This window comes from Harpia harpyja, chromosome 2 (genome assembly GCF_026419915.1).
Source record: "Harpia harpyja isolate bHarHar1 chromosome 2, bHarHar1 primary haplotype, whole genome shotgun sequence".
In the NCBI taxonomy this organism is placed as follows: Eukaryota; Metazoa; Chordata; class Aves; order Accipitriformes; family Accipitridae; genus Harpia; species Harpia harpyja.
The window spans coordinates 78,031,714-78,051,949 of NC_068941.1; the positions used below are offsets into that span (position 1 = coordinate 78,031,714).

Below are 20,236 nucleotides of genomic sequence, written 5' to 3' on the forward strand. Positions count from 1 at the left end.
TGGGCTCGAACTTCAGCTCTGACACCAGGACCACCTTTGCCTAAATCCTTTGCAAACTGATTGTCTTGGTTTTGTTTCTAGAAAGTAGACAGAAATATTTACTTTTGTGCTGAATTCCACAGGCATGAAATCGTTAATTCTTTTCAATGTACTGAAGATGAAGATTTACTTTCATCAGGAATGTCATACATTTTTCATTCTTAAATGTTTGAAACATGTACAAGAAGAACATGATATAAAGATGGCATTAATGTGCCTGTAATGTATCCTCTGTGCTTCATAGTGTGCCAAGTGGATGTAGGGTAAAGCTGGGGTACTGAAATGGTGCATGAGGAAGTGCCATGGTGCTTTTCTGGGAAAACCTAATTTGGATAAAGTGATGCACATACCAGCTTCCTTTATCTTCAGTATGATGGTGAAGCTTTTGGAGACTTTGTGTCCCAGCATATATCATTTCATTTTGATTTGAGCAAAAGTTCAAACAAAGTTTAGAGGAGGATCAAAACTCTGCTTGCTTATCTGACTCCAGCTAATCTCATCCTTTTGAAGTGCATCTAAATTAATGTCTATCCTTTACTGAATTCTCTTCTAAAATACGCAGCTGTGTGGAACAAGAAGATAGGACTGTAAATGCCTCATATCAGGGTTTCGCCTGTAAATTGGCAACACTGAAAAGCTGATCAGACACTTGAAGCCCTAGGATTCCTGTAAAATAGGCTCTCGCTAGATGAGAGGAAGACTAAATTCTGAACCCAAATTAAATGCTTATTATTTTTGAAGTAATTGTGAATGTGCTGTAAGATACTTTCCTCCCACCTCTGGTTCAGTCTTACTGATAAATCCTCTAAATGTAGCATTAAGTATTGTCAAAAACAGAAGCATTTAGTATTGCCAGGTTTTTTCATTCACAAGGCAAAGTAAAGCTAACCTTTATGTTTTTCACCTTTGCTTTGTCAAAGCCTGTAGATGGCTGCATGTTCATCTATTAACTGCTAAGTGTGTGTAGTAACTCTCACTTTATCACCTGCTCTTATGTTAAATGAACTTTCACAGGTTAATAACGTGAGTAAACACTGCCTTAAAACAGATTTCACATGTAAAAAAGGGAAGATATCTACCTGTTCATTTATTTTAGTACTGCTGATGACCTCTAGAAAATGAATGAAAATAATTTAGGAAATTTTGAATCCTTTATACCATTAAATCAATATTACGTGTATTTTGGTTCTGAACTCAGAGTGGCCTCTGTGTGAGATCACATAAAGTTTGAATTTAAATAAATCATTGACAGCGGAAATGCAGAAAACATGCTTGCACCAATTATTTCAAATTCTGTAGAGTCTGGAGAACACGTGAGAAAGTCACGGACAACAGTACTTTTCCTATTTTTCTTAGAATTAGACTACAAAACATTTTATTCTGCAAGATACACAGAATATGGCAAATACCAAAGTAAGGTGATAGGTCACTTGGTGATATATAATAGGAAGGAATGCAGAATGCATACTGTGAGAAATATAAGCTTGGGCTAAAATCACTTCAGACAGTTTAATCTGACTGTGATTTGAACCTGAACATTTTCTGATTGACCTGCTTAACTTTCTTTTCTTTTACAGCTGCGAGAAATATAAGAGTTAAACTGACTTTTATGTCCTTTTCAATTTGAAGTGCGGACATTATAAAACATAGAAGTCTTTTAATCCTGGTTTGCTCATACATTTTATTTCTGCTGGTTTGTACATTTCCTTAGCTGGCCTTTTTTTGTCTGACTTGTAGGTCTTTGAAGAAGAGCACCACATCTTGTACCTGGACCATGGTGGAGTTATTGTGGCCATCAAAGACACCTCTATCCCTCTGAAAATACTCAAGTAATCCTACAGTCAATTAGAGTAGAGCTATTGTGTATTCAAGACTTAAGGCAAAGTTCAGAATTTAAGATGAGCATTTTAGTGTCATCATGTATGAAATGCAGGTGGAGTCAGCTTAATTTATCATTCATTAAGTCAACAAAATGCAGGTGGATGTTTTCTTAAAGATTACTTCATGGTGCTGAAGGTACCGTGGTATAACGTATTAATAATAATAAAATTTTCTGGCATCAATGTAGGTATTTTTGCTTAAAAGGCTATCCTGGAACTCTACAGTACAAGCCATGTTCAGCGTGATTGTTATCTGCTACTGGTCGCACCAGCAGTATATGGCAATGATGCTCAACCTAAGATGCATATGTGGCTTAGGTACCCAGTCAGGATAGTTCACTCATACTATTCATACTGTTCATTCATAAAGCTCTGTCCCTTCCAAGGGCCACAGTGAATGAAGATGTTGGAGAATATTCCTGAGTTGCTCTCGCAAGAGCAACATAATGTAGACTTTGGGAGCCAATGGGGAAAGGACTTACGTGTCCTTGTGTGCTGTGTGTTACACAGTATGCAAAAAGCTCAGTTCATCTGAGACATTTATGCACAAATTAACTGTAGTATGCATAGATACTGTCCTATAGTGATAATGCAGCAAATAGCCTTCTCATCTTGTTTGGCAGGAAAGGTTTCCTGCAAAGCATTTTGTTATAAAATACCAAGTTTTAAACTGCATAATACTGAAGCAAAATATGGTAATCTTACATAGTGGCATACAGAACTATCATCTTCGGCATAAAAAACGTAAGAGATCTTCGTCACTTGTGACTAGGTTCATTTTTGCATAATACTGTATATACTAGTAGGAACTAGGCTATGTACTTGGTTAGCTAGGATGAAAGCCATCATAAACCTACTATCCAAAAGACCTGGAGCGAATGTAGAGAAGAAAATTTGATTCATAAATTTTGGGTGCACAGAGTATTTGAAATATGTTTTGCCAATTCATCAGCATCTTTTGCAAATTTTTAAGTGGATGGTAGCAGCTGTGAAGGGCCATCATCTTGGTGCCTGCAGTCACCGCACCTCCCACATATTTTAGCAATTGGGCTGTTTGGCTCCCATGCTTCACTGACCTCTGCTTAACAGGTCTCTAGCTCAGAGACTACTAGAAAGAATGAAGTGTAGATTAACTTGTTCTTGAACCTACAAGGTAGCAACATAGTTTGTTGACAGACCTCAGTTTTTATCTGCCTGAGAATTTCCATTGTTGTGGCAAATTTATTATACACCTTCTAAAGATGTGAGCCCCTGGATACATGGCTGAGAAAAAGATCACAATATGATATACTGTCCAGGCATATTGTATTTTGGTGATTATAAGTCCTGGGCTTTAGTAGTGAGGGGATTTTTTTTTTTAATGAATCAATTCTGTTTTGTATAATAACAGTTGTAAATGAAAACCATTTCTGCTTTTTTACAGGTTCAGCATAGATGAAGGCCAGACTTGGAGTACACATAATTTTACCAGCACTTCAGTCTTTGTAGATGGATTACTTAGTGAACCTGGAGATGAGACACTGGTCATGACGTAAGTTTCTGGTTTTATCTCTTTTTTCAGGGCTCTCTCTGCTTATGCAGTTGAGCATATTTTTAATTGTGGATGTTTGAGATAGTTCTTGAGTCAGTGGCTTTTGCTTCTTGCAGTCACAGAGGCTCTTACACTGATGTCCGAACAGCCCCAGTATGCAACCTGTCTTTGAAATTATTTGAGTGCAGTATTTCAGATTGTAAAGATGAAGTGTTATGTCCAGATGAAATTTCGCAAAGTTACCACCAGGGAGAGTGGAATAATAGGACTGCAAATACAAATCAGAGAAACATAGGTAAAAAAATAACTAAAATTACTGCATTTTTTCTGTTTTCTATAGATTCTCAGGCAGACTTAAAAAATGTTAAATATCTGTCCTTTCTTCTTGTAAAGATTGTCTTCACAGTCTAAACAACTATATTGTTGTCCTGGTAACAAGCATTGCAGTACTTTGTGTAACCAAACACTGTGCTAACAAATACACGTTTTTATTCTGTGCAGTGACTGAGGCAGATGCTGTGAATAGAGTTAAAAATAACCAAATTCTGCATCTCAGGCCCCTGTTTATCTGTCTTTTTCCAAAGGGCCAAGGACATCTGGATCTGAGCTGCAGGTTTTGCTCCATCTCTAGAATAAATGCTAATATTTTAGAAGTGTCTGAGAGTAAAAAACACCTGTCCAATTAGGGAGAAAGGCACATGCTGACTGCAGCAGGAAAGGGGAGTGCATTCAGGGATGTGCAGGTTGTTACCTGTGTTCCTATCAGAACAGCTTGTGCAATCCTTTATATTGGAGCTCAGTGTGTTCATGACAAGCTTTTTCTCCTAGGAGTTACAAATAGAGCTGCCTTTGACATGTACCGGTAACATTTTCCCCAGGGGGGAAAAAAACCCAAACAGCCCATAGCCCAGCATGGAGTTGTGTAAAGGATCCTCATCAAAACAGAAATCCTACTCAATGTACTTAAAAGCATTGCGCCAAGTTCATAACACTGTACTGCGCAGAGGTGAATTTGTTCTGTTAGTTATATCTTTCTTTCTCCACTGTCCCATTTATCCTCCATTATACATATATGACCTGGGAAGAACAGTATTATCCCACCATCTTCCCCTTCTCTCAAGTATAGGGGTTTTTTTATCATATAATATATGCCACACGGAGATACTTACGCTTCTGAATGAAGGATTTCCATTGATTTCAGTGGAAGTAGAGGGATCAAAAGCTTACCCTAAACTGTACTTACTGGCAGATAAAATGATATGTGATTACTATATGCTCTGTTTTTTTTTTTTTTCTTATTACATATCATTAAAAACAGTGATTTTGTGAAGATGTATTTAAATATCTGGCTGAATGGGCTAAAGAGCTCTTGTAAAACATGATGCCTTTTTGAAATCATCCATCTGAAATACACAAAACTGTAGCTAGATTTGGTACGTGAGCCCAGATTGACAAAAAAGCATCATGTGACTTGTGTGTTTCTAACGGCAGAACAAGAATTTGACTCCAGCACCTCAGTGCCAGGCTTATAGGATCTTACTTTGCAGCTAGTTCTGCTGAACATGGAAGACATCAAACACATTCTATCACAGACTGGCCTTGAAAAGACAAGCAGCCTTCCTCCCAGACTCTAAAGATAATGAGAAGAATAAACCTGAAGTATGTGTTTCCTTGTTGCCGTTGTATCAGCTTCCTTGTCTCTCCTACTGCTTTTGATTGGGTTTTACTTTTAGGGTGACGTTGTCTGCCCCATGATGCTGTCTGAGTTTACATCAAGACCTTTTGTTGTTCTGTCTGGCTTAGGTCATTTTCTTTCAAAATTTCATGCTTGTACTGAGTTGCTGTGCATGACAATCTACAGTGATCTGCTGCTTTTGAGAAATGTCATCCACTGATACACACTCCCTGGAAAAAAAAAATCAACTGTGCCATCTTTTCCATTTTATTAGATAAAAAGTGTTTTTTCTTCTGGGTAGAATGTGGTAAGATGAACTTGTGTATGGTAATGGAAATAAATTAGTAGTGTCTTTCACCCCAAGGAATCCCCAAATCCATTACTAAGGACCTAGTCTGACATTTTTTACTTGTACAGCAATTTAATTTTCTCCCTTTCGTATGGAGTTTGTTTGAATAAGGACTTTGAATAGAGTCCAATGTCAAAATCTGCATAAATTAGGAGAGATAGCACAATTCTGAAGTAGGAAGGTAATAACTGAAAAAGTGTACAGCAAAATTGTGGAACAAGCATTATTTCATTTAGAGCTTCTAGAATAAACTCACAGAGTCAAAGAGTATTTTACTTGTACAGAAAGTGGCTAATACTGTAGGCTAAAATCCTGGTTCCACTGAAGTCAGCTTGGGGACTTCCATCACGGTTTTTAATTTGTATTGAAAAAGAAAAAAAAAACAAACCACAAAAAGATTATCTGGGAAAGACATTAAGGGACCTGGTAACACTGTGTGTAAGAGAGATTTCTCATTCTGCAGCATGGTGACTGGGACGTTGACCTGACTTTTAAGGGGCTTCCATTTGAATTCCTATTCTGTCTTAACTTCTCAAAAATGAATTGGTCTGGTAAGCTTCACTGAAGAAGCAGGGGAATGTGAACCTGGTTCCCTCAAGTCTTCATTTCAGAAAGTTTTGCGTTTTCTCTAAAACGGAGAAAAAACAAATGTTGACTTGTCAAAAGTTTTCATAAAACTGACTTGTCATCTGCCAGTCAACATTAATCTAAATCATTCATCTAAATCCCCTGTAGTATTCAAAACATGTACACTCAAATGCCAAGGAAAATATATTTTATTCCATTGCACTCTGCAATAGACCTACTTAAGATTTTTAGGAGTTTAAGTGGTAAAGTACTGAAAAACTCCAGGAAACTCATTCTGTGTAAAAATCAATTTCTAAATAGACCTAGTTAAGAGTTTTAGGAAAGATAAGCAGTAAAGTATTCATGAAGTTTAGGAAACTCGATCTGTTTAAAAATCAATTTCTAAATGAAGAGCTCAAATCCACCATTTATTGCTAAATGAATAAGTAAGGTTTGCTAAGAAATTTTCACAGCTATTTGATATATATTCATCAAAATAGTGCATGGTCTAGTAGGCTCTATTTTGTTCTAAATTCTTTAAGAATGAAAGTTACTGCAGCCCAGTGTTATACTTCATATATTATATTTGGGAAAAATTACTTAATAACGCTGGATTGAGTAATGGCCTAACTCAGTGGAAAAAGGAAGAATTTTTGTGTGTCTGAAATATTGATGTTCCTCTTCAGAGGAAGTAGTTCATATAATGAAAGTTTCAAACCTGTTAAAATGACTTCTAAATCACAGTTCAGCTCCTGGGAGTGTTTCCCAAACCGGGTTATTTAGATTGCAGTGTAAACCCAGCAGGCGCAATAACCGTGGTACCTCAGACCATGGCCCCTTTTAAAAGGCCAATAAGAGGTTACATAAAAGAACTGCTTTTCTTTTTGTCAGGTGGTAGAATCAAAATCTTCCTTGTGGGTAATTGTATTTTTTTCCAGAGGGATTTTTTTTCTAAGGTCTCATAGAGTAACAGTTTAAGATTCTGCTGGGAATTTTATGACATCTCTGAACCGCAGAACTCCTGCATGTGCATTTTGCTGTTTTGAAAGTCTGTTGTTGTGTTCCTGTTGGGTTCCTAGGTGATAATGGAAGCAAGAAAATAGTCTAGTTTAAACTTAATCAAAACAAGGTGGATATGATATTAACAGGTGTTAGATATTAGGGAGAACCATCTGGATTTTTGCAACTGTCGATTCTGCTAGGAATGTCAGCCTCACCTTTAACAACATCAGCAACAGTCAACATTACATGTAGTTTGTGGGGCTTATTGTTGTGCCACACATGGCAGCACACTACCTTTTCTGTTGTCTTTGAGGATCTTACTGGGTGGAGGTCCTTTCTGTTGTGAATTCTTCACTACTAACTTTCTCATACTGTGACCCTTAAGAAAGGTAGATAAATGGTAGATAAAGCCTCATTATGTAAGAGAATAGCTGATTTCCCAAGGCAAATTCTAGGTTTTATTTGCAGAGTTAGTTAATCTTTTGTTTGAGAAGCATTGCTCAGTTATGAAATGGTTGTTCTGCTCTCTGCATAACGAGGAACATATCTGTCTGTCAATAGGTGGAGGAAACATACAGAAAGACAGGAAAAGAATGGTGAAAAAAGCATTGAAAGAGCAAACTGGTTAATCTGTTTCAATCTAGTCTAGATACCAGTGATCCAGATGTACAGATGTCTGTTTAGTGGCAAGTCTAATGCTTTTGCTGGCATCACTGTGGACACAGACGTTAGCAGAGCAAGTCAATGCGTTCTAGTGTCACTCCCAACCCGCGATCTTGGAGCCAAGACCATGGGACTGCCTCTGTCTCTCCCTCTGCTCAAAAGAAGTTCAGTGGGTAAAGCTTTGGGTTTTTTCTTTTCTTTAGTTCCCTAAAGTTTTCATAACATATTCAGAAGCATGTGAACATGATGCTTTCAGTGTCTTGCTAAAGACCATATTTAGTACATTTGGAGGGCAGACCTGGAAATATATCTGAATAAGAGGAACTGAAAGGTTAGGAATCCAGGTCCTGTAAGAATCTTTTATCACCTTGTCCCTATTTAAAGGAGGAGAGAAGGACAGAAAAAGGGTGACACGTGACTTTTTCATTCAGATAGAGTCTTTGTGTCATTTTGAGCCCCTGTCACAGAGTGAGCACCTGCAGCTACGGTGCTCTAACTTCTCTTCTCTCGGTTCCATTTTAGTTTCTAATTCTAATAAATGCTGATGATGAGGTAGACATTAGAAACTTAGGCCAACAATAAAATTGTTGAAACATTATACTTAATTTTGGGTGAGGCCTTGAACTCCGTTTTGCTATATCTTGCTCTCAAAATGAAGGAGCCACAGTTTAGGTGACCATAGGCTATTTGCTCTGGCTCTGCCAAGTGAAGTCTGAATGAAGAATTTCCTACCTGTGGCAAAAGAGACCCTATTTTTAAATATGTGAGTAGGAAAAAAAAAAAAGTATTAGCTAAAGAATTAATTCTAAAATTTTGTAAGTATCCCAAATTAATTCAATCTTTAAGTAGGATGACAGCGGAGAGCTGAATGATGTGAATGATGTAAAGCTGTCCTCTACAATGTCATATGTTTGTCTTTTAAATTAATCCATTTTGCTCACTATCCACCTTGTATTTACTTCTGCATAGAGCATCAGGCTAGGCATTAAATCTGCAATTTTTTCCAAACAGCTTACATGTTAAAAGGTTGTTCTTGGACAGGAATTTACCAAATGGATGGAAAAAAATGTTGGAGGTAATCCACAAACATCATGGAGCCACTGAGCTTCTGGATAAAACGGGAACACACTCATCCTGCTCCTCCCCAGCACTTCTCAGAACCTCAGCATTCATTTCCGTTCTTTTTCCCCAAAAGAGCTGAAACCAAGATGTTTTGGCATAAAGAATGAATGGCAATTATTATTTTTTGGGGGCAGGAAACAATGAAAAAACATATTTTGGTTCAATTTCAACTAAATTGTTTCCTCCCCTCATTTTTCACTTTGGCAGCCAAACCAAAAAAAAAACAAAACCCCAAACCACCAACCTACTCTTTAGTGCATTAACTGTATGCATGTGTTTGTAGTTTAAGGCACTTAAATCATAAGAGTCTCAGCATATTTGCACATGATCTGTTGTGTACACAAGCACTGTTTATGTGCAGTTGTTTTATGTAGGCAGGTGTCTGCTTTTGCACATGGAAGCATTCATCATTTCTGTAGTTGCAATTTAGGAAGGCCACTGAAAATGTGACCTCTGTTACCTTCTTTGGGGGGATTAGAAAAATATGTTGAATTATAATCTTGATGTGTAACAGATTGCAGCTTGAATTCTGCATTACTTTCATCCATTTTAGTAGTATGAACCCTTTGACTTACCTAGTTTTTGTTGACTTTACAATAGTGTAAAGGAAGCAGAGACAACTGTTAGAAGGAAAGCATGTCTATAAAGATTCATCTGTCATATTCTTTTTGAAAATGGTAGGCTTTAAATAGCACTGTAGGACATAGTCATGGCTAACCTGCTCTTCCAACCCATATCCCCTTGGAAAATCTTTCATTAATAATGTTACTGCTTCTGTGAGTTAAGAAGAACACTACCTATTGGTGGTGCTTACACTAGAGATACAGTGCATCTTTCCATGCCACAACCTCATCACTTTACTCCCTCAATTTAGTAATTTCTTTACAGATTTTGACATGGGGAGGTCACGTGTCTTGCTCTATGTTCAAAGGCACTGTAATAATATGAACTACAACACGCAAAACAAAAAGAAGATTGTCATATTTATTTGCTTTTTCAGTTATATTGTCATCATTTGTAGTAAAGGTCTAAGTGAAGCAAAGGACTCGGCTCTTGAAGCTCACCATAAACTGACAAGAAACTTCTAACACACTATTCTTTTTATGTAAAAGACAACTGAGAAAGCAGCTGCTGTTTTAATATAAATGGCCTCTGATACCTAGTGAACGGTAAAGTGGATTAAGTATTCTATCTGAAATTGCAATTCTGTTATAAAAATAATCAGGAAGTGTGACAGTTAAAATATTTTAACAGTACAGTAAGTTCACTGACAATTGTATTTCCTACTAATATGATTTACTACAGGAAAGGTAACCTTATATGGGGAACAAGATCTAAATACCACTTTTTAGCATAGCTCTGTGACTGCTTCCATTTAAACAAATACTTCCCAAGAGACAGGCTGAGACTTGTTAAAATAATTAACCTTTTCCTTAAAATAATTAACCGTTTCCTTTCCCATACTCACTGTTGGATATTGAGGTTTAGATCCATAAAGAATTTCAGGTACCTGCCTTTTTGCACATGCTTGGACATCTTTGCTTAGGTGCTGCCCAGAGGAATTTAGACATGTTATCCAAGATAGAGCCATTGAGATTGCCCGTATCACCTGTATGTGGGGTCCTCGGTTGACTCTGATTCAAACCCTAGGTTTTATTGTCAGTAGTTTTATACATTTGAAGGCTCTCCCAAAAAACTAGAGGTCCTGGTTCCACCCCCAACTGGCATGTCAAGTTAGCAGAGTGTGTCAACAGGGCAGTACAGGACTGTGCAGACAAATTCTGCTACCTAGGCAGCATGCTGTTTTCAACATCACGGTTGATGACAAAGTCATATAGAGGAGAGCAAAAGCCAACACAGCACTTGGGAGATTAAAGCAGCGTGTCTAGAATGAGAGAGGCATCTGATTTCAAACAAAAGGAGCTGTGCATCACGCAGTTGTCATCACTAGCCTTCAGTACGACTGCAAAACTGAAGTTGCTACGTTAAACATCTGAATAAATTCCACATGTGTTGTCTTTGTGACCTTGGTGGGGTAGTACAGCAGGATCACTGCCGCCACTCTGAGGTCTTTGAGTGCTCTCAGATATTCATCAGTAAAGCAAAACTGTTGCAGGGTCAGCTGTGCTGATCTGAGGATCAAGACATGAGACTGATCAAAGCCATTTTCTTTGTCCAGAGACAATATGGCTAACAGCTCAAAGGTAAACCACCATAATACTACAAAAAGTTGCTCAAGGAGTGTCTTAATGCATATGGCATGAGATCCATGATATGGGACACTGTAGCTAAAATCCATCTGCTCTGGTTTTGATGCTGTGAAAGCCTATGAACAAAATCCTGAAGAACACAGCAGAAAAGCTAAGGAGGAAGGCAGGTGCAGTGGTTGTAAAAAGCTATGTCTGTGACATCCAAGATGAGCAGTGTGTTGTCAAAATCAGGCTCATTTTTCCTGAATGAAGTCATGGAAGCTGAATGTTTACGTGATAAGTCTTTGGGAGTCTCCAGCATCAGCACCATCAGAGCTGCAGTCGGGTAGTTTGCAGGTGACACGGGCAGCAAGCGACACAGCTATTACTGCTCATGTGAACTAGGAACATCTATTGAATAGATGCTCTTTTCTATTGAATAGAAACAAGAATTTACTGGAAAAGATTATCATTGCATATAATTTCTGTTAAATTAGCTCCCCCTGATTATGAGCTTTATCAGGAACAGAAATAACCAGCAATCCTCCAGCAAATAGTTTAAATGAGTTAGCTTAAAAACTGCATTAAACTGTCTTATCTATCAAATGATACAATCAAATTAAAAAATGATGTGCTCATAAATGAACTAGGAACAAATGTACAAAGTTGTTATGGCAACTGAAACACTGAAGTTAAAATTATGGATCCCAAATTCTTGCAAATAAAAGTAAATTAATTTCCAAGGTAATTGGAATTTCTTTCAAAAATTATTTATCACGGCATCATCTTTCATAGTTTCAACAGAATTGATTTGATTGCTTTCTAATGAAGTATAATTAATCAAGAGGAAGGTTTTAGTAGCTTATGAATTACTATCATCTTGATATTTAACTTCTAATCATCAGTTACACTTGCCGCACCATTCCAGTTTTTTCCATAAATATGATTTTATTGGACATATATATTTTGCACCTGAGCAATTAGATTGTGATTGCTGTTACATATTGCTTTATTGTAGCTCATATTTTTGTCTAATCCATTGAATCCTACTTAATACATGCCTTTCTTTCTTACTTTGGAAAAATACTTTTTTATTCTAGTGATATTTGGCAATACATTTAAATGGGCTCTTCTGATGTGTCTGCAAAACCCTGTCCTCAATAGGGCAACAAGTGTACTGCAACAACAGCATTAATAACCATTAAGGCTTATTTTTTCAAACAGTTTGCTAAGCTGGGTGCATGTAAGGTGCTGGATTCCTTAGGACATTTACCCCAGGAATTACAAAGCTGTATGGCTGCATTTTTGACAGGGTTGGTGGCTGTGCTGGAACAATTCCTTGAATCTCTGGAATTTTAATTAAGCCAGAGAATGGTGGAATCAGTGGTGCAGTTACTATGCTCTGTCAGAACATGGTTTTCAGTCCATAGAATCAGAATAGCCATAATGGAAATGAGTATTTTTTTTGCAAGAGGCTGGACCAACAGGCAGAAAAGTTATTTCTGTCTTTTGCTAAAAATCCACAGAGGAGAGGCTTATATTGAAGCAGTGCCTTTGCTGTATACACATACAGTTAGCACAGAGCTTCCATATTACTCTAGTTGAATTTGCATAATTTCTAGAGTAATTTCTGTAATTTTTATAACATCATAGGATGCGGGACTGGGCAATATCTCAAAAGGTTATCTAATCTCTAAATCTAATCCTGATGTTTCAGTAATTTCTTGCTCCAATGGGGGGGAATAAACAGCCTCAATAGCTTGTATCATTACCATTACAGAATCAGAGTCACAAAATGGCTGAGGTTGGAAGGGACCTCTGAAGGTCATCTGGTCCAACCCCCCTGCTCAAGGAGGGCCACCTAGAGCCAGTCACCCAGGACTGTGTCCAGATGGCTTTTGAATTCTCCAAGGATGGAGACTCCACAATCTCTCTGGGCAACCTGTGCCAGTGCTCGGTCACCCTCACAGTAAAAAAGTGTTTCCTGATGTTCAGAGGGAACCTCCTGTGTTTCAATTTGTGTCCATTGCCTCTGGTCCTGTCACTGGGCACCACTGAAAAGAACCTGGATCTGCCCTCTGTGCACCCTCCCTCCAGGTATTTATATACATCAATAAGATCCCCCTGAGCCTTCTCTTCTCCAGGCTAGACAGTCCCAGCTCTCTCAGCCTTTCCTCACAGGAGAGATGCTCCAGTCCCTTCATCATCTTCATGGCGCTTCGTTGGACTCTCTCCAGTCTGTCCATGTCTCTCTTATACTGAGGATCCCAGAACTGGACACAGTACTCCAGGTGTGGCCCTCCAGTGCTGAGGAGAAAGAATTAGAGAATTGCGTATCTGTATCTTTTAAGTTTATTGATCCTTGTCTTTCTTCCTATTTGCCCCTTCTCCGGGTCTCTTTGAAGAAAAGTCTTCAATCCATAGCAAGACTCTTTGAAGACATTTTGTTGTACTTTTCAGTTTTATCTTTTCCAGAGAAAAACCCAATTCTTTCAGTCTTTCTTCATTGGTTACATTTTCTAAGCAGCTAGCAGCTTGAGTCATCCTTGCCCCTCTTCAAATTCATTTTTAGTGGGTGTGTAAATATGCATATAACATCCAAAATTAGACACCATATTCTTTCAGAGGCTCCACCAGTGCCAAGTTTATCAAAATAATTGCCTCCATGTCTTCTGTTTTCCAGTTCTGAATACAACCTAGAATTAGTCTGTTGTCTTTTGCAGCAACATTACATTCCTGTTTTAATTCCTCAGAATTGCCCAAGCCTTTTCTTCAGTGTTTGAAAGTTATTCTCCATTTTGGCTCTGTACCTTTGTTGGTGTGTTTTTTCTAGGAGTATTTTTTCTGACCATTGCTTCCACCAGTCAGTGTCCGCTCCCTTCCTTCTGTGTTATCTGCAAAATTTTGTGTGTGTTTGTTATTTGACCACATGGGTGTTAATGAAAATATTGACTGTGCACCCATCAAATCTTTGTGGTACATATCTCAAAATATTTCCCTGTTTGATAACTACTTTTTGAAAATGGATTCTTCTAATTGGATATATACTCCCATTCCTCATTACAACGATTTTATCTGCACTGATGTTTTTTCCTTTTTAAGTTGAGACAGTGTCAGCTAGAAATGCGTAACAGTTTTAACAAAGGTCAAAATATGCGACATGTTCTCCTTTCCTTTTTCCACTAAGCCAGTTACCCTGTAAAAGAAGGAAATTGCATTCGTTTGACATGATTTGTTTTTGACAAATCCATGGTGGCTGTTTGCTATCATTTTAATTATCTCCAAGGTGCTTCGAAAAGGATAGCTTAATAATTTGTTTGGTATCTTTGTGAATATCAAAATCAATTCTGTAACTCTCTGGGCTCTATTTTCTTGATTTATATATATGGTTATATATCCATATACACACATATATTTGTGTGTGTGTGTGTGTGTATAGGCGAAATGTTTCCTTTTCCATAGTCATCCTCTGTGAGGTCTTAAAGATGATTATTAATAGTTCAGAGATTTTGTTTTATATTTTCAGGGGAATTTCATTATTCTGTTCTGCATTGAATTCAAACAACCATCTCCTTTCTTTTTTCCTCAGTAATCTGCCTGAAATAGGTAACATGGATGAAAAAAATTTCATCTATTCCATAGAAAATACTTTTCTTGAGGCAGGAGTGAAGCTTTGACAGGACTTAGTTCCTTGCACTTCAACGTATTTGTTGATAAATGTGTTAATAAAAGAAATGTAACCAATTTGTAAAGTTTTGTGGTGCCTAAAGAAGCATTTGCTGAGGTAGGTAGGTAGCTGTATATGCACATGGTGAAGTCTGCCTTATGTTAGTACCTTGTATGGAGAAAAAAAGTTTTAAAAACAAAAAAGAGGTACAGGTATTTAGCCTGCAAAAGACACTTTGTGCCTGTCAGCAAAGCCAGTCATACTGAAGCAGGCATTGTGGAAAAGCATGAGACCACCTAAGTAGTAACTTTATTGAGTATGTAACTACAAGTGAATAAGATTATATGGTGACAGCAGCTCTCAGGATCCAGCTGAACCAGAAAAAGGAACCAAACCTGTAGGTCTCGATGAGAGAAGTGGGACCACACACCTATGTGCACATAAAGCCAGTGGACCGAGCCACATTTTTTTAGTTTTTGTGTATTGTTTCTACTTCTGAGCCATGGGTACACTTAGAAGGAAAGAAAGTAGATGATCCAAGTCCTTTGATCTCAGAGCCTTACTAAGAAAAGAGTAAGACACACAAACTAAATGCACATGTTTCTGTTTAATTAAGTGCACTTCTGATGGTGAAGTTTCCTGTGAGCATGGATTGTCTGGTCATTATAATGTGGGCAGTATGGGCAGTAATCAATAGACACCTACATCTCTGTGCTACGGCTGAGAAGCAAAGACGCCAGAAAGGAAAGGGGGAAATCACCGTACATCTTTAGTCTTTGTGACTATTTTTCAGCCTCTCTGGTAGACTTCAGATCTCTACATCCATCTACCAGGGAGGAGCTTAGTGTGATGATGCCTCTGTGCTGCAGAGAATCCACCATTTCCTCACTTATGGTCTACCCTAGTTCCACTTTGAACCTGGTATTCAGGACAAGAGAAATGACTGTGCGCAGCAGAATGCTTTTAGCAGAGCTGTACTATTCCTGCTGTGTCTGGATTTGAACAAAACTGAGGGCAAAACAAAAGGAATTAATTAGTTTGGAGAATACTACTAAAGCTTGGAATATGAACTCTGTGCAGTATGAACTGCACAGAAATTGTTGGCTCCGGAATCAACCTTAAATTCTTTGGCAAGTAAGCCACATAAGCCTGATACAAACCACAAATACGTTTGACTTTTGCCCAAATAGAGTCTTTATCCTTTCTAATTTGTTGCTGGATGTCATACTTACCCTTTTTGTTTTGGAAATAAATATTCTGACTTTGAAAATGTTGGCTGCTTTGAAAGTACAGCTTGGTTTCTAAAGCAATGAGATTTCAGTTTGTTGGTTTTTCTTTTTTTTTTTTTTTTTCCAAAAAGAAATTTACAGTTTGTGGCTGGTTTTTGTTATACATTGGACTATCTGAAATGAAGAGGAGTCTGAGAGTTCCTCAGTACAATATGTAGATTCAGTGTATTCCTTAGAAATGAATGCAATTTCATGACACTGCTGTGAGTTTAAACAATAGCAAATTGCCATCTAAAATCTGCAGAAGTTAAAAAAAAAACCAACAAAAACAACTGAAGAAGTTGCACCATAATCAAAAGGAATGAGTGACAGAGCTGGAAATTGAACCCGGTGATCCTGGGTTCTTCTCCCTCATCTGAGCTCCCTGTCAAAATCTGAGAGCTCTGTATGTTTCATATAACAACATAATAGACAAAAATGTTGGGTTCCAAATTAGAAAAAGTAGTATATTTTCAATTAAATTTCTGGATACTTTGCTGGGGAAAAAAAAATCTCTAATCTAGGAGCTATATTTTTTCATTGTGAAGTTTCATAGACGATTGGCAAGTGTTTTCTAACTAGACACATTGTATATGAAGAGGAATAAAAGTGGAAGAAAAATTCACCAGGGATCTTTTAGTAGGGAACCATGACCATGGAAAGGAAAACATAGAACTGAAAATTTGAATCTCAGATGTATGGTATTTCTTTGCAGTAAGATTCTACTTTTGAACTTTTTGTTCAGAGTCTTTGGACATATTAGCTACCGTTCGGACTGGGAACTGGTGAAGGTGGACTTCAGACCGTCCTTCCCCAGGGAGTGCACTGATGATGACTATGAGTCTTGGGAGCTCACAAATCTACAGGTATTCATGGTCTTATGTTAACTGCCACATCTCTGCAGTAGCTTTCGGATTCATATAGAACTGTGTGCTAGGAAAACGTTTTCAAATACAATTTGGATGCTACATCCCCAGTTTTGATCTCCTTATGCTGGTATTTGCTGATTTTACAATGGTTTAAAATGAGAGAGGATTTTGTGTTCCATTTGGTTGTGTGATCTTTGTCCTGGGAAAGGCGGAAGTATATCTGGTGGTCTGCCATAATAATAGGTGGTCCTGCTGGATTGTGAAGCATACACCATAAAGTGTGTAATATTGATTGAAGCAATTTCAACATGCAGTCGTGTTCTGCCAACTTCCTGACCACATACTGTACTCATATATAAATTGCCATAAGTAAAGCCCATTCCAGAAGTAATTTAGGATCTCAGTGGACCAATCATGTCATGGAGTGCAGTTGTTTTGGGCAATACCATCTCTGCAGTAATGCGTTAAGGCTGTGCTAATCCTGGTGCTCGCGCCAAATCCAATTTTGGGAAGCTATGTTCTCTATACAATGTATTGATTAAAGAAACCAGGGTGAGGGGGGGTTTACATTAAATGGAATATGTCATATTTATACATAATCATTCTGATTGTTATGTTTTGCTTCTTCCAGTACATTTGTTCTCTCGCTCTCTGCAGGGTGGGGGTTTTTTTGCATACTACTCTGTGTTACTCCAGCTCTTATTTGCTAGTTCTCATGCCTAATTTTACACTTCTTGTTTGGGAATGCTGTGTGTTACAAAGAATGTTATGCAGATCTGAGCCCAAAGAGTAAGAGTATCTTGGCATATTGGCATTGAAATGTCTTTCAGAAATTAGAAACTACTAAAATGACTTTGAGTACTTGCAGCTGCCCAATTACCAATGGAGTGTGTTCAGATAGTCTTCATTCTGCCTGTGTCCACAAGGTTGGTGCTTCATGTTGACTGTCAACACAAGACGTGGTGATTTAGATAGAACTTCAGCCATCTGCATCCATGCTGAATTTTTAAATGGCCAATTGTAGGGTAGTCCCTAGATTGTGCACACGTGAAGCATGGGTTAAATTGCACTTGAATTTTCATGTACATCTTTGGATTTGTGCCCTGAAATATGTTACAAGTCTGTAATGGCCCATTGCTGGACAGAGGGGATGTGAGAGCTTTCTATGCCTATACATTTGAATATGAGAGAGTTGATACAAGTTTATAGTCTTGGCAGCAAGACCAGCCTTTCTCAGGACAGAGTAAGGTCATGTCTGTGTGGTGTAGGTTACAGTGTGCAATAAGTCTGGTGCTTTGATGTTCAGGGTGATCGTTGCATCATGGGCCAGCAGAGGAGCTTTCGAAAGAGGAAGATTTCATCATGGTGCATTAAAGGGAGAAGTTTCACATCAGCTCTTACATCCAAAGTTTGTGAATGTGTGAACTCTGATTTCTTATGGTGAGTCTTTCTGTGGACCTTTTGATTTATTGCTAGTAAATAGTTACTTAGAGTTTGAGATGGGTTTATTTTCCTCCTTTTGCCCCTCTCCCCACATAGCCATGTATAAACAAATAGGCAAGCTGTTATTTGAATAACAGGTTGCTTTTGTATTTGCCTTTGTTTAAAAAGATTGCCATGTTTTAAGTATTTGTTTCTCTTGACTGAACAAATCCTGATGTTTTTCTCTATTGATCAAGACTTGAAAAATGACCATTGGATTGATTATAAGGCAAGCAAACCCTTTCTATTTGCAAATGAAGGAAAAAAAAAAAGAGGAAATGTGTTGGTCTGAGAGGCAAAGGAAACCTTTCAAAACTCAGAACTACCAAGAGAGTTAATTTTTCAGAACTGACAAAGTAATTACAACCAGTTTTTCCCCAAAGTGTACACAACTCCCATTGAAATTAGACTTAGAACAGAACTGGCTTCATCAACTTGTATGTTCAGCTGGTAGAATAATACTAAAAAAATCTTTTTACTGTTAAAAAAGTAGTCTCATCCACCCCAAATTAGACTGCTGAATGAAGTGGGGATAGTAACACACTTGGTGTTGATGTTTTTCAGTGATTATGGGTTTGAGCGTTCTGCACCTCTGAAGTCGGAGTCTAGCAAATGCTTTGCTGACTTTTGGTTTAACCCTGAAGCACCTCCTGAAGACTGCGTGCTGGGGCAGGCATACACCAGCAGCACTGGGTAAGCTGATTTTGTGTTCGACTGGCTTGCAGAGGCTTCCAGAGAGGAAGAGAACATTCTGACCAAGGGCCAGAAAAATGATTTGAAGGAAATGTAAATAAGGCAAACTGTAAAAACTGGGAAATGCAAAAGTTCTGACTCTCACTTAGAGCATGTGCAGAAGCTTCCTACAGACTAGTGAAAGAGAAATGTTACATGTTCCCAGCAGTTCAGAAATTAATCAATTTGAGAAGAAGGAGAGCTGTCTTGTTCTCAGTATATTTTTTATTTTTGATAATGTTTTGTAGCCACTGTTACACTTGTGATGATAGGAATGTCCATTCACAGCCTTTTCTTTTAGCCCATTGCTTGGGTTCAGACCAATTTTCAGTTTGAATCCGGTGAATTAATCTGAGGAGCCAGTAACATCTCCCAGAACTTCCCAGTCTCTCACTTCCATAGGGGTAAGGAGTTCTGTGGAGAATAGATTCTTTTCCTGACCATATGGGACGCTCAGAATCAAAGGAAAGCTTTATTAACTGTAAACAATACCGCATAGAATATATACTACAATGTAGTCTGACGTCTGTGCTGAGAATAACTTGCAGCTGGCATCTATTCTGGCTTATCATAACATCATCACTGTCGGTTGTGGAGATGAGAACCAAATGATGAAATGTCAAATCTGGCAATAGAATCACGGTCTCTGTGTATATTTGCCTTACTGAGGAAAATGATGCCTTTTGGGTTGCGGCTGACAGCTGCGATATACAGAATAGGAATTCAAAAGAGTGAAATCTGACTCCGATTTTAAAGGATGTTTAAAAATAACATACCTGAGTGAAACCTATCTGTAAATAATTACTGTACGCATCCAAGTATTTTATTATTAGTTCTTTAAAAGTGTTAGGCTTTTCACTCTTTTATACTTTTACCTTTTATACTATATGTTATGTTAAATAAATGCTTTATGTGTTTTAAGAAATGCATAGATTTGAGAGCCGCAGTTAAGCAATTGGTTCTGGGTTAATGCAGAAGCTGCTTGGTCTAATTTCTTTCTGATCTTTGGGGTTTGAATGAAGACCTCTAGAGCACTGAAGACTGTTGAATGCTGGGAAGGGGTATGGCAGAGAGGACAGCAGACTGTCTAGCTCCTGGAGGGCTGGTCAGGCATGTTTCTAAATTTGAAAAGGCAGATTCTTCCAATGCATGCAAGTGAAATCCTCATCGTGCTCCACACCCTGTTTCTTCAACAGGTTTT

The 20,236-nt window shown here is 38.0% G+C and overlaps 1 protein-coding gene across 6 annotated transcripts in view; it reads left to right on the forward strand.

Annotated features, from left to right (window-relative positions):
* SORCS2 (sortilin related VPS10 domain containing receptor 2) overlaps positions 1-20,236 on the forward strand; it is a 586,176-nt gene that overhangs the window by 523,751 nt on the left and 42,189 nt on the right. For all 6 annotated transcript variants that reach the window (XM_052780552.1, XM_052780555.1, XM_052780553.1 and 3 more), the window contains exons 13-17: positions 1,777-1,868; positions 3,343-3,450; positions 16,698-16,818; positions 18,128-18,261; positions 18,868-18,996. In XM_052780552.1, the coding sequence (XP_052636512.1) occupies positions 1,777-1,868; positions 3,343-3,450; positions 16,698-16,818; positions 18,128-18,261; positions 18,868-18,996 (584 nt within the window). The remainder of the gene's footprint in view (positions 1-1,776; positions 1,869-3,342; positions 3,451-16,697; positions 16,819-18,127; positions 18,262-18,867; positions 18,997-20,236) is intronic.